At 37.7% G+C, this 13,174-nt stretch overlaps 1 protein-coding gene across 3 annotated transcripts in view; it reads left to right on the top strand.

Moving 5' to 3' along the window:
• The window catches only part of rnf166 (ring finger protein 166), a 29,822-nt gene extending 17,133 nt beyond the window's left edge, over positions 1–12,689 (top strand). The window contains exons 4-6 of one of the 3 annotated variants that reach the window (XM_081358811.1): positions 350–470; positions 1,958–2,065; positions 8,910–12,689. In XM_081358811.1, the coding sequence (XP_081214937.1) occupies positions 350–470; positions 1,958–2,065; positions 8,910–8,975 (295 nt within the window). In that variant the 3' untranslated portion in view covers positions 8,976–12,689. Of the gene's footprint in view, positions 1–349; positions 471–1,957; positions 2,066–2,148; positions 2,450–8,909 lie in introns of those variants that run through there. The other 2 variants (XM_081358812.1, XM_081358810.1) reach the window with 2 other exon arrangements.
• The last annotated feature ends 485 nt before the right edge of the window (positions 12,690–13,174 follow it).

Below are 13,174 nucleotides of genomic sequence, written 5' to 3'. Positions count from 1 at the left end.
GGTAACACTTAACAATAAGGTTCATTAGTTAATGCATTAACTAACATGAACTAACCATGAGCATTTTTTACTGTATTTTTTTTATCTTTGTTAATGTTAGTTAATAATAATACAGCTGTTCATGTTAGTTCACAGTGCATTAACTAATGTTAACAAATACAACCATGGATTTTAATAACGTATTAGTAAATGTTGAAATTAATATTAACTAAGATTAATAAAATAATGCTGTGGAAGTATTGTTCATTCTTAGTTCATAAGTAAGGTTGTTAACTAATGAACCTTACTGTAAAGTGTTACCGGTGTCTGTACGTGTGGTTTTCAGGAACATGTTTTTCTCCATCGACAGCAATATTCCAAACCGCTCCACATTTGTGTGTCCGTTCTGTGGCGCTCGAAACCTGGACCAACAGGAGCTGGTGAAGCACTGCATGGAGAACCATCGCAATGACCCCAACAAAGTGGTGAGTGTGAGTTACCTTGAAGTTCAATTCAATTTCAATTCACATTTATTTGTATAGCGCTTTTCACAGTACACAGTGATTTTCAAAGCAGCTTTACAGAAAATGCACGAGTCCACATTACAATTTACAGTGATATGTATTGATTTAAGGCGAGACACTACAGGTGAATAGGGTAACATTTTTAACTAGCAGATATCACCATGAAACTTTCCCAGTTGATTACCTACATTAAGATGAGAAAAAAATGTGTTACAAGTTTTCTGTAATTTAATGTTTAAATATGCAAATTAGGCAATACCTAATTAAATATGCACTAATTTGCGTATATTTAAAAAAAACGTAATCTGAGGATTGGATAAAGCCAGGTTAAAAATGATTTTTTCATTGTGTTCACATATTAGATGGGGAAAAATTTACAGAGGGATTTATGGATATCTACTTCTGTTATCCTGTAAATCAGAATATACTGCCAATAGCCTTAAAACAATTATTTTTGCCATGTTTTTTGGAATAAAATGTTATATAAATCAGGCTAGGAATAATATATTTACAAATCCCTATATGGGTATAATAAAGAGTATAATAAAGAGAATATGGGAGCTAATAAAGAGTTTTGTGGACTGGTGTGAGAGAAACCAGTCTCAGGCTAAATGCTAGTAAGACAAAGGAAAATGTGGTTGATTTTAGCTCATCCTCAGTAAGTGGTACCGAGAGTCCAAGTTGAGATTGTAACAATTTACAAGTATCTGGGTGTATATTTGAACAACAAGCTCAACTGGTCTGACAATACAATGCAAGTTTATAAGAAGGGTCAAAGTCGTGTTCATTTGTTAAGGCGAGTCTTTGGGGTTTGTCATGTACTATTTAAGACCTTCTATGACTCTGTAGTCTCTGCTGTGGTCTTCTACTCTGTCACATGTTGGGGGGGGGGGGGACTGTTGGAAAAGGAGAAGAATAAGTTAAAGGTGGGGTATGTGATTCTCTTTTTTTGTCCATTTTTTCAAAATCACTTGAAATCCTATTCCTAACCCACTTACAGCCACTGAGTTAGAAGCACTGAAATGAAAATTAAGCGATTTAATCATCTGTGGAACGGGCAGGACTCGAAAAACTCCAGCCAATCATTTCCAAGACCACCTAGAATCATTGGACAGTAAGTTCGTCAATCAAACGGTCGTACCTCCCCCCATCCCCCTCTCCGCTCTTCGAATTAGAGTTTACAACCAGTGTTATACAAGATGACAGACTATTTTTTACTTGGTTGTGTATAATCACAATGCTTTGAGAAATTGATACTGGAGAACAAGACTTGTTGCTGTTGTGAATGTTGTTTATGTTTTCTATTTCTTCGTGTGACGTGTACATTTCCCCCTGGGGGATTAATAAAGTTATCAATCAATCAATCAATCAATCAATGCACCTTTAAGTAATCAAATGTAAAATTTGACTTTAACTCACTGGTAAACTCTCCTCTTGTGTGTGTTGCTGTGCAGGTGTGTCCGGTGTGTTCAGCGATGCCTTGGGGCGACCCCAGCTATAAGAGCTCAAACTTTCTGCAGCATCTTCTCCACCGGCACAAATTCTCCTATGACACATTTGTGGTGAGGAGGCGTATACTTTACATTTATATATCCTTCATTTGGTGTTCTAACGCTGTCCTCCTTTCTCCTGCCTACATCTGCAGAAGAGAGGGAACCTCGTACAAAACCTCATCACAAATAAAACAGCAGTTCAGTTTCTATGTTTAATGAGATTCAACCAAGGAGAGCAACTCCTTCCTGATCAAGTGAATATGTACTGTTTACATTTCACCCCAAATTACATAGAAAATATAAGATATTTGCATACAGAAAATTAGGAATATTTCTTTAGGACAATTAAGTTAACATATTGTGACATTTTTAGGACAATTAAGCATATTTTCCCCTTATGTTAATTACTATACTGCATATCTGGGGCTCGTTCTTCGTATGTCGCTGACTCAGTTAGCTGGATTTGATTGTTGACCATTTGGCATGATCTTGGATCGTTTGGTTCTTCGAAGCTCATCCTGGACTTGCTGTCATAGCAACAGCTGCGCAAGCTTAAACCTGCTCGGGAGCAGGCTTATTTCATGTAAACAGGATTAGATCCCGGCTTCATAAGCGGAGCTGATACGGGAAGTCCAGCGCAGCGCGATAGTGCACTTTCTGAGATGTTTTTTTTTTCTCGTGACTCGTGAGATTGTCGTTTACATTATTAAATTGTTGGAAACGCACATTTATTTTCGACTTGTCGGAGTCGGGCTTTAACTACAGCACAAACTGTTTGCATTGCCCTAAGATTATTTGCGAGTGGCTCTTTCCTTTACACTATTGGAGATGCGGAGAACTTGATGGAAAGTGCTGTCTGTCGTGACATTTGGAGTTTACCTGGCGCTTTTAGGTTTAAAAAAGTATTTTTTTTTTTTTGTGGCATTTCCAAGCCACTTTTTTTTAAAGCAATTTTTTTTAGGCTATCATCATTTTTTATGAAGATCATACAATCATGACCATGCCGATTACAGTATGTCACTCAGGCTTCACTAACGTGATTGGTACCATAGACTAGGCTCCATAGACTGCCATCAAAGCCTCAATGAAGGGGATTATGTGAACAGAAAGGGGGTTCACAACGTAAATGTGCAGCCCAGTTACAATTGGGATTCTTAATATTCCAGATTAATAATATTATATCAAATAAAAAAAAGGCAGTTGACTAAAATCTTCCATAATCACAAATGTGAAAGCAAAAAGTCCAGGATCTGTGCATGACTTGAGTATTTTCAGAGATTCACATTTATGCACATTATTTGAAAGATGTAAGGAAAGTTCCACAATTAAATATCAAGCTCACTGTATTACACCTGACACCTGACAGGGCCTGTGGCATTGCTGCATGTGTCATATTACACAACATTGCCCAAAAAACCAACACATTTCATTAAATGTTTAATAAAAGACAAATATGCTTAGTTCCTTGAGTTTTATTTCAAGTGTTCTTTGTAAAGAAAAGCCAGTGGTCAAGTGCCTGCAACAAGAGATATTAGACACATGCCTCATGCAACAAATAAAAAGGAAAAGTTGTCTATACACTGCCCACCTGTAGGCCTATGTCTCCTCTGTCTGTGCAGACTCTTCTGTAGGCCTTTCTGTAGATGTGGAATCCTGCAACTTATATTGCAGCCATAAAGCATTCAAGTATAAATTAAGTAAAGTTATTTATGCACTTGCAGGTAGGCTAGTTCCTCCATATGACAGTTATCTGAGAGGCTTTATTCACTGTCCAGTGCAATGGAAACAAATGGACATTACAAAGTCTTATATTTTCTTTCCTTTGGAAAGTTAGAAAATGTCCACTTACTGCACATATTTCAGCCACCACTTTCTTGGGAACAGATACAAGTGTTGGTGTATTATGTAAAAGTGCACAAAAGAGGAAAACACAATGGCCCTCATTTATCAAAAGTGCGTACACCAAATTTCCAGCGTACACCTGGCGTACACCTAAAACCACGTTGACTTTGAGATTTATCAATATGGACGTTGGCGTACGGCACGCTCAAATCCTACGCCAGCTCAGGAGGTGGTGTACGCACGTTTTGAGTGTGGGAATGCGCAGAAAAACAATTCCTAACACCACAAAACGCACTGACAAACTAAAAGATATAATATAATATGACCCACTGTAAAAAAACAACAACATAGTAATTATAAACTTCAGTGTTTATTTTTGTGCAACATGGACTTCAATGTTTAATTTGTGTGACTTTACCAAAGCACTTGAATTGTAGGCATATGTATTCCTTAAGTTGCGAGCCTGTGCGCTTTACCTGACGTTTCGAGCCTTGTTTATACTTTCGCCTGGCTCCGCAGCGCGAGTCTCCGCAGACTGCGCGCGCACCTCCCCAAACGGACGAGGCGTTTATACTCGACGCGCTCGCCGTTGTACTATTCTTTGAAACGATGGTTAGGCCAGGGTTAGGCCCGGCAGGTATGCACGGATTGGGTTTAGTAATGAAAGGCTTTCAATGACCAAAAAAATAATTCAGACTGACAAAATAATAAAAATGCCATTCTTCTTCTTTTAAATAATAATAATAATACAAATAATAATAACGACATTCTTCTTCTAAATAACAATAAGCGTCATTAATAATAAAAATCTAGAAATCAATTTTGTTTCTTTCCACTTCCCTGGTTTCGCTTTCTCTTTCTCAAAGAAGTTTCTCTTTAATTTGCCGTCTTCCGTGTGTCCATGGCGTAAAATGAGGGCGTGGGGGGAGCGGAGACTTGAATATATAGGGGCGTGTTATTCTAATGACGATCGATTTCAGCCGCGGCATTTATCAAGGGCAGGTATTGCGTACACCAGAATTTCAAAGGTACGCACAGCTTCATAAATCAGGCGATGAGAAGAGTGTAAGCATAATCTTACGCCATAATATACGCCCGTTTCTACGCAAGATTGATAAATGAGGGCCAATGTCATTACAATGAACTACACTCGGGAAAATGTGATCAATAACTCATGGCAAAATATTTTTACATTAACATAAGTTTATCAGTTTTCACTTTCACAAGTCAAAGCAATTCATCATTACTTTTAATGCGGCCTTCATTTAATGCAGCAATATTTGTACAATGATTTTACAGTGTAGGCTACTAAGATTTTTTCTTTTTTTCAGCCTTTTTCTTGGTTGCTTTTATAAACAGACAACCATTTATTTAACAGTGCCTTTTATAGAAGAGAAGAGACTATAATATAACTAAAAATTACCATTATGTAGAATATTTTTGTACTTCACTTTTATTTGTTCCCATGTTCTAGTGTGGTGACTCTGACATTACAATGAACAAAGTAGCCTAATTATGCAATTATTAAAATACAAATAAGGCTAGTGATAAAAACATCTAACATGGCCACTTTTAACGGATTTAAATTGTCTGCTACTTTTTGCCAGCCCTCTCTCCTGGCTTTTGCAGACTTTGTGTTCCCTGGCGTTTTGATTAAACATTAAAATTACGAATAAACTTCGACTATCTTGCTCTGCTGAGGAGAAAAACTGTGCGTGCTCTTTGGCCACGCTGAACAGCCAATAGCAGCGTTGCTGATCAATGTTTCTACGATCGATACATATCCCCTTTTAAACCAGCGCATGAACGCGCAATTATCTCAGATAACTCAATCCAGCGATACTAATCATAAACAACAGGTGAGTTCGAAGAACCCAATTAGCCGGATCATGATTAGCACGATGATGTCATCTTGGATGTGTCATTTGATCTCGGATGTAATAAGCAACGTACGAAGAACGAGCCCCTGGACATGTGTTGTTGTTGTTGTTGTTGTTGTTGTGTTGTTTTTAATCTCCACTATTCTCTAAGGTGATACAGTCATTTCTTTACATTTTAATGCAAGTACTTTACAACTGAAATGCAAAAATGTATTTGTTTATACTATTGCGCTTGAAAGGATAAATACACACAAAAATATATCCAATTTTGGTGAGTATTCATTTGACAGTCGGTTATGTCTTAAGTGAAAGTAAACGGTTGGAAGAAAATCGTATCATTGGATCCATGGATTAGTTCTTAAAGTGACAGTAGCCTAATAAACCTGCTGCTGTCTGTCATTAATGTTACTTAAAACAACAAAAGACAAAGAGAAAATCACTCGTTGCTCTTGGCTGAATGACTTTAGTAGCTTTAATAAGGAAGAATATTTTACATGTGATTACTTAATTCAATTTCTGTAGGTATTAGAGCTGCACGATTAATCTTTGAAAGACCACAATTTCAATTAATCACCGTTTGACTGTAACTTGACACTTCAAATAAAGATTGTATCAGTAGGTGGCGACAAGTGACTGTTAAAAGTGTATTTGTCATTGAATCATTCAAGATATTCGTTCAAAAACGCTGACTCATCCAGTAATGAAACAAGTGATGTATTAATGAGTCATTGAATCATTCACTTAACCTGAGTTTAAGTAATTCAGATTAATTAAACATTTTAAATAGACGGCTGCAATTAACAGTTGGTCAGAACCTCTAGTAAATTAACATTATTTTGTTTATTTGGCTGTTCAGAATCGCAATCTCTGTTTGAAACAAAAAATGTATCCAGAATTGTGCAGCTCAAGAAGGAAGTGTTTCTTACCTGAATACGACCGTTACTGTAACGGTAAAGATATCGCTCTAAAATCTTTCTAAATATAAAAGAATAGCAGAGTCTACAGCACAACTAAAACAATAACGGCACAGAGAAACGATATCGTTGGAATCACTTTCAGAACGATTCCTTTCCAGCTGATGAATGATAAAAACATTGACAGCCAATCAGAATCCATCCTGCTTTAATGAGCGCGAGCATTTAAAGAGACAGGCGACAAAACTGCAGAATAAACAGAACGATAGCATCCGCTAATGTAGTTATCAGTCTTGGTTATTTCATTTGTGTCTTTGTTCTGTTGTATTTTTTTAAATACTTATTTAAAGGCTAATGTAAACCTTAATCTTGGCTATCTGAACACCTTCATCAAACCAACAGTAAGACCTTTGGGAATCCTTTTAGATTCCTCCCTAAAATTTGATCAACTTATACAGTAGTGAGGTCATGTTTTTTCCAATTAAAACTTCTCTCTAGAGTCAAGTCTTGGTTATCTTTTAAAGATTCAGTCACGCATGTCCTTGTTTTATCGCGCCTGGATTACTGTAACTCTTTATATGTTGGTCTGCCTCAGTCTTCAATATCACGACTCCAGATGCTCCAAAATGCTGCAGCCGGGTTTGTAACCGGGACTTGTAAGCGAGAGCATATTACTCCGATCTTAAAGGGATACTTCACCTCTGGAAAGATGAATGTGTATTTAAAAAAGGTCATTTATGTAGAAGAAATGTGAAATCATTTTTGAATTTGGAGCTTTCTAGACTGAGAAAATCCAGAAAATGTATTTTTGGCTCATGTGGATGAAAGACTACAACTCCCAGAATGCACTCGCTTCGCTGCCCTAGGAGGCCACGCCCAAGCCACGCCTACCGGTTAGAGAGCGCAGTTGAAAACAACTAGGCTAGGCTACTAGTGAGACTCCGTGACGAGTTTGCCCGGGATTTCGAGATCGCCCAAAATGTCCGGGATTCGGCTTTTGCGTTCTACAGTCACCATTCATCATGTTTACTGTGGCGAGCAGGACGAGACTGAGGGCCGCGGGAGAACGGCGCGAGGCCAGTGGCGTGATTACTGATGAGCGCCTGTGAGACGCACCGGTCTCGTATCTCTCACGGAGGAGCGGGAATTTTCTTAGCAATGTTAAAACGCACATCAACCGATCACTTGTTTAGCGTTCATGTAAACACTACATTCAGATCCACCAATTGGAATGAATTCAGTTAGATTGAAACTAAAGGTGTGCATGTAAACAATGAATGGCGACTGCAGAAAGCAAAAGCCGAATCCCGAAAATTTTGGACTATCTCGACGGCCGGACATGTCTGGGAAAAAGAGGATGGTAACCCCTACTTACTCAGCTTTCTCCTACTACTCAGCTTTCTCCACAGAACAAGAGCCTGCTAGCTTAGCTTCCAAAGAAAGACGGCTGACACTGTGTACATTCTGTGAGTGAGATCCCACCCTCTATGGGCGGGCTGAACACATGCAGGAGAGCTCCTCCTACTGGCTGTAGTCTCTCGCCTCTGGACAAAAAATCCTCCGATGACGCAAAATGACGATTTTTGCGTCATTGGAGGATTTTTTCCAGACAAAAAATACATAAATCTCTCGTCTCAGGGGGATATGAGGGAGGGAAAGCACGGCAATTCGAAAATACTACAGGTTTTCTACTAATACAAAGCTTAATGCTAAATCCTGAAGTATCCCTTTAAAATCTTTAAATTGGCTGCCAGTGTGTTATAAAATTGATTTTAAGATATTGGTCTTTGTTTTTAAATCCCTAAATGATCTGTCACCCTCTTATTTGTCTGACTTATTAAACGAAAATAAGCCAACATGATGTCTCAGGTACACAGAAACTGCTCTTTGTCTCAGGCTAGATCACGGTTAAAGGCAAGAGGTGGGCCTAGGCTATGCAATAGTCTCCCCTTATCTGTGAAAATGTCAAATTCTGTTTATGAGTTTAAATCTAAATTGAAATCTTATTTTTTTTTACTTTGTCTTTTTAAACTTTGTATGTTACATTTTCTGATTTTTATTTTGTATTGTTTCCTTTTATTATTATTATTTTTCTTTCCTTTCATTGTTTTATCTTATTTGTACAGCACTATGGCTCAACTGCTGATGTGTTTATCGGTGCTTAATAAATACATGAATTAATTCGAATTTAGTAGAGTAACATCTTGATATTTCTTAAAGACTTAAAGACTAAACCACACTGACCTGGACTTGTTGTTTTTCTGTTTGTGAACGCAGGATTACAGTATTGATGAGGAGTCAGCACTGCAGGCAGCACTGACCCTCTCATTGGCCGAGAGCTGAGAGTCTGACATCATATCCTGTTACACAAACGCAAACATGTGAAGGATCTTCTCGCCTGTCTTGTTTTAGGCTCAATATTTCCATTGTTTCTCTGTATTTCCTCTCACTCTACCTCTCTTCTGGTCTATATTTCTGAGCTACACTCCAGCTTGATCCTGAAGTAGCTTTAGTTCCATCGCCACCATCAAACCAACAAAACAGTGATGTATGCAAAAGGTCAGACGAAGGAATAGATAAATATCACCATGCTTGTTCTTGCTGTTCTTCCTGTTGTTTTCTATCCAAACGTGAAGTGAAATCGAGTACGGAGGGATCAGCTGAATTATTAAAACCATGTTGGGGTTTGCTGTCCTCGTGATGAACTCTCATCTTTAGGCAATACCAATACAGAGACGAGAGAACGAGAGACTCATTATCACTCATGTCATCATTTAAGGAATGCTGAAAACCATCCGCCCTTTTTTTAATCAAGAGTTGATGTGAATACTTGCACTCGTCACAGTTTTCTACATGTCTGAATTCTAGTATCGTTGTTCTTTTATAGTTCAATACCAGAATACTGACCGACAGGACTGCATATACTCTGCTCTTAACTTGCTACAGTAATATTTTCTAAGAAGCATCGGATAAGATTAAAGTTTATATTTTTGGAAAAAAGTTTCCGTTTCAAATGGTGCACTGATAATATGACGGCGAGCTTCTAGAGATCTTGATCTGTTCATTGGTACTGTTCATCTGCATCACTCACTAGTGCTGATTTTTATTTACGAGTTCAGGAATCGTGACGTGAATTCAAGTGGTTTGGTTGGAATAAAAGGGATGCGTTTGGCAAGCTTTTTTTGCATATATCTCATCAGAGAATTATGGGACGTGTCATTTTGTATTTAACGATCACCAAATGGACAACGATTGGTTAATTGGCATTACACCCCTGCTGGTAGTTGCTGTAATTACACCCTGTGCTTTTTAAAAGCACCTTTTTTCCATTAACGGCTGTCAGAAAACGTGATGTGAAATTCCGATGTGACTTGAAGGCAGAATTGATATAGAGAAACTTGAGAACGTCCAATAGACTGTACAAAAAGATGGACAAAGTGTCTCCCACTTCCTTCCACTGTAGAAAAATTAAGCCAAAATATCCAAGAAACAGTCTTTAATTTATAGCATCAAATAAACATGAATGAACATCAGAAGGTATGTTGTTTCAATGGGGGAAAGATGTCAGTACACACCGTATTTCAAGTGCAAGCCCACCGATGTTAATCTACTAACTCTCCTGGCTGCTTTGTCGGACAAAATGGCGGATTCGGTGGATGGCAGATTATGATTGGTCAGATCGCCTGTCAATCAAACTCCCTGCGAAGGGACAATCGGAGCCGTAGTCTGCGCAGCATTAAATAACTAACTAAAACCAAACTTATTGGAGAAATGAACACTTGAACATACATCAGCATGATGAGAACTACCTAAAATGACAGAAACCATATTCGAGAAAAAAATAATTTGAAGTGTAATTGGATCTTTTTGTATGGCTCGCGTCCCATTCGATGACATGGAAAGGGGGCGGGGTTTACAACCTATACTGCAGCCAACCACCAGGGGGCGATCAATGTTTTGGCTTCACTTTTCAGGCCATGGAAGTGGAACAGTGTGCAGATTCCTTTTCTTGTCGTTTACTACTACTGATAGTGGGGTTCAGTACTTTGTACATGTTGAATCCAAGCCTGTGAACGAGCGCTGATGCATTGGTGTGATAGGCTTAGGCATGTGTTATAGGACTCTGTCTCCACTATGCAGACATACCCAAGTATTCTGTTCCTTTCCCCGTTCTTCTCAGCCACAGAGTGTTATATATGCCTGGAGCTGAGCGAAACATGCTCTACACAAGTACACTAATGTGAATGTTTGGCCGAAGCACTGAGGAAAGTCCGTTTGTATGTGCTTAACCTGATGCTTGCTTTACTTACTTCAATCAGCGAAGCATTAAAATATGTAAAACCAATGTTTTCTTAACCCTGGGTCAGACTACAGGAGTTTTAGGCCAATTTATCCCCTGATTATCCTCCCGACAATCCGAGGAAAAATCTGCGCTGTTGCAACTCGACTGCCAAACCCGGAGAGAAATTGATGCTAACTCTTTTGTTTACATGCGCTTCCCCGTGAGATCATGTGAGGTGCATGACTCTTAATATCTTGTAGTGTGTGCATGTTTGAGATTTGAGAGAAGACAATCTGTAAAGATTCTCCTCGTGTGCGTGATGCATAATCATAATTGGTTAGTGTTTTAAAACTACTGAAGCCTGAGCCCGTCCTGAGGAGTATTCAGAAATGTTGTTGCTATTACTCAAGAATGCATTAGTCACATTTAAATTTCTGTGCTATTAAACTGGATGTTTAGTGTCTTGCTATGAACAGTTTAACAGACTTTACCTAACGTAACGCAACAATATTCTTAATCAAACAGTCTACCATAGTTAACATGAATGAAAACCCTAGAAGAAAACAGTTTATGCTAATTAGGGATTCGCCGATACCGATAACCGATAATTCTTTATATTTGATAGCCGATAACCGATATATTGGCCATTAAATCTATATCCAAAATTTTTTAATAATTTTTGAGAGCCTGATTACAAAAACAATGTCCAAACACATAATTATAATGTTCTCATGATAGTTTTATGTAGCCGATATGACAGATTTGCGCTGCACATGTTGCACTTTACTGTATTTTCCTTTTTTTGAAGTGATTCCAATTATATTTCAAGCAACTCAAAATCATCATGTTGAACAGTGCGCATCTGAAGTGTCTCAGCTGAAGGAAATAATACATTATTTATCAGATTTAATATATCAGCCAAATTTTCTTATCGGGCCGATAACGATAACATTAAAAATGAACATATACCGATATGGTGGCCGATATATCGTGCATCCCTAATGCTAATGTCTACTAAATCACTCCTGAGTTATGATTTTGGCTCATTTCGAGAAACGCAACGTGTGAAATTGAGCTTGCATTGAATCATTTGTGTTCATGTACTTGTATAGAGTATGTTCCAGATCTACAAGCTTCAGTTTGGTGGATTTGTGTGATACTGGTGCATCATTTCCCATTTGATACAGCTTTGATAACTCTACCGGATACAGTGTTTTTGATATTTAGAGCCAGTCGTGGCGGAAGAGCTGAAGACCATTAGGGCTGCTTGGAAACATTTGTTTTTGAAATTAGCAACTTTTTTTAAAATAAGATGATGTGCTTTAACTTGTGATTCATTTCTGTGTTGATAAACGGTGTGTTTGTTTAATCTGTCGCTATAAGAGTCATTGTGATTATCTCCAGTTTGTGAACCACTATTTTAGCAAGGTTAAGCGTGTCACAATCATCATCTAATCGGAAACTCTCAGACTGGGAATTAAATCGCCAGTGTTGGGTGTAACGCATTACAAGTAACGCAAGTTACGTAATCAGATTACTTTTTCAAGTAATGAGTAATCAGATTACTTTTTCAAGTAATGCGTAAAGTAATTGGATTACTTTTTCAAGTAATGCGTAAAGTAATCAGATTACTTTTTCAAGTAATGCGTAATGCATTACTTTTCAATTTAAAGCAAAATATCAGTTACTTTTTCAAACCATTGTTTTCCCATTTAGTATTCCTCAAAATGAATAAAAACTGTGAAATGCAAACTCCAGATATTACGCAAACCTGCAAAAATTAAATGTTAAATTACACAAATATACTTTATGCATTTAATCTCACTTTATTAACCACTGTCTTTGCTGCTGACACTCAATGATCCAATTCAGCCATACGTATTATCAAAAATGACTTTAGATAAACACATTTATGAGGAAAAAGTAACGCAACGCATTACTTTGCATAAAAAGTACTGAAGTTACGCAATTAGTAAAGCAATATTGTAACGCATTACTTTTAAAAGTAACTTTCCCCAACACTGTAGATCGGTCTGAATTCTGTAATGGTCTGTGGAAAGTGACTCAACATGACTTGGGGGGAAAAAGGAACATTTATGAACTTCTATAAATGTCCTGCTGTCGGTTTCTAATCATTTAGAAAGTTTATTGTGTAATCACTTAGAGTGATCATTCCTGTATGGTTTTCTTAAAAGCCATTATAGAGTTTGTATTGATTTCTTTAAGACTAGCGCCGTGTCCTAATGGCATGACATGCATC

This window comes from Scardinius erythrophthalmus, assembly GCF_964197995.2.
Source record: "Scardinius erythrophthalmus genome assembly, chromosome: 2".
In the NCBI taxonomy this organism is placed as follows: domain Eukaryota; kingdom Metazoa; phylum Chordata; class Actinopteri; order Cypriniformes; family Leuciscidae; genus Scardinius; species Scardinius erythrophthalmus.
This window is presented reverse-complemented; position numbering and strand designations above follow the sequence as displayed.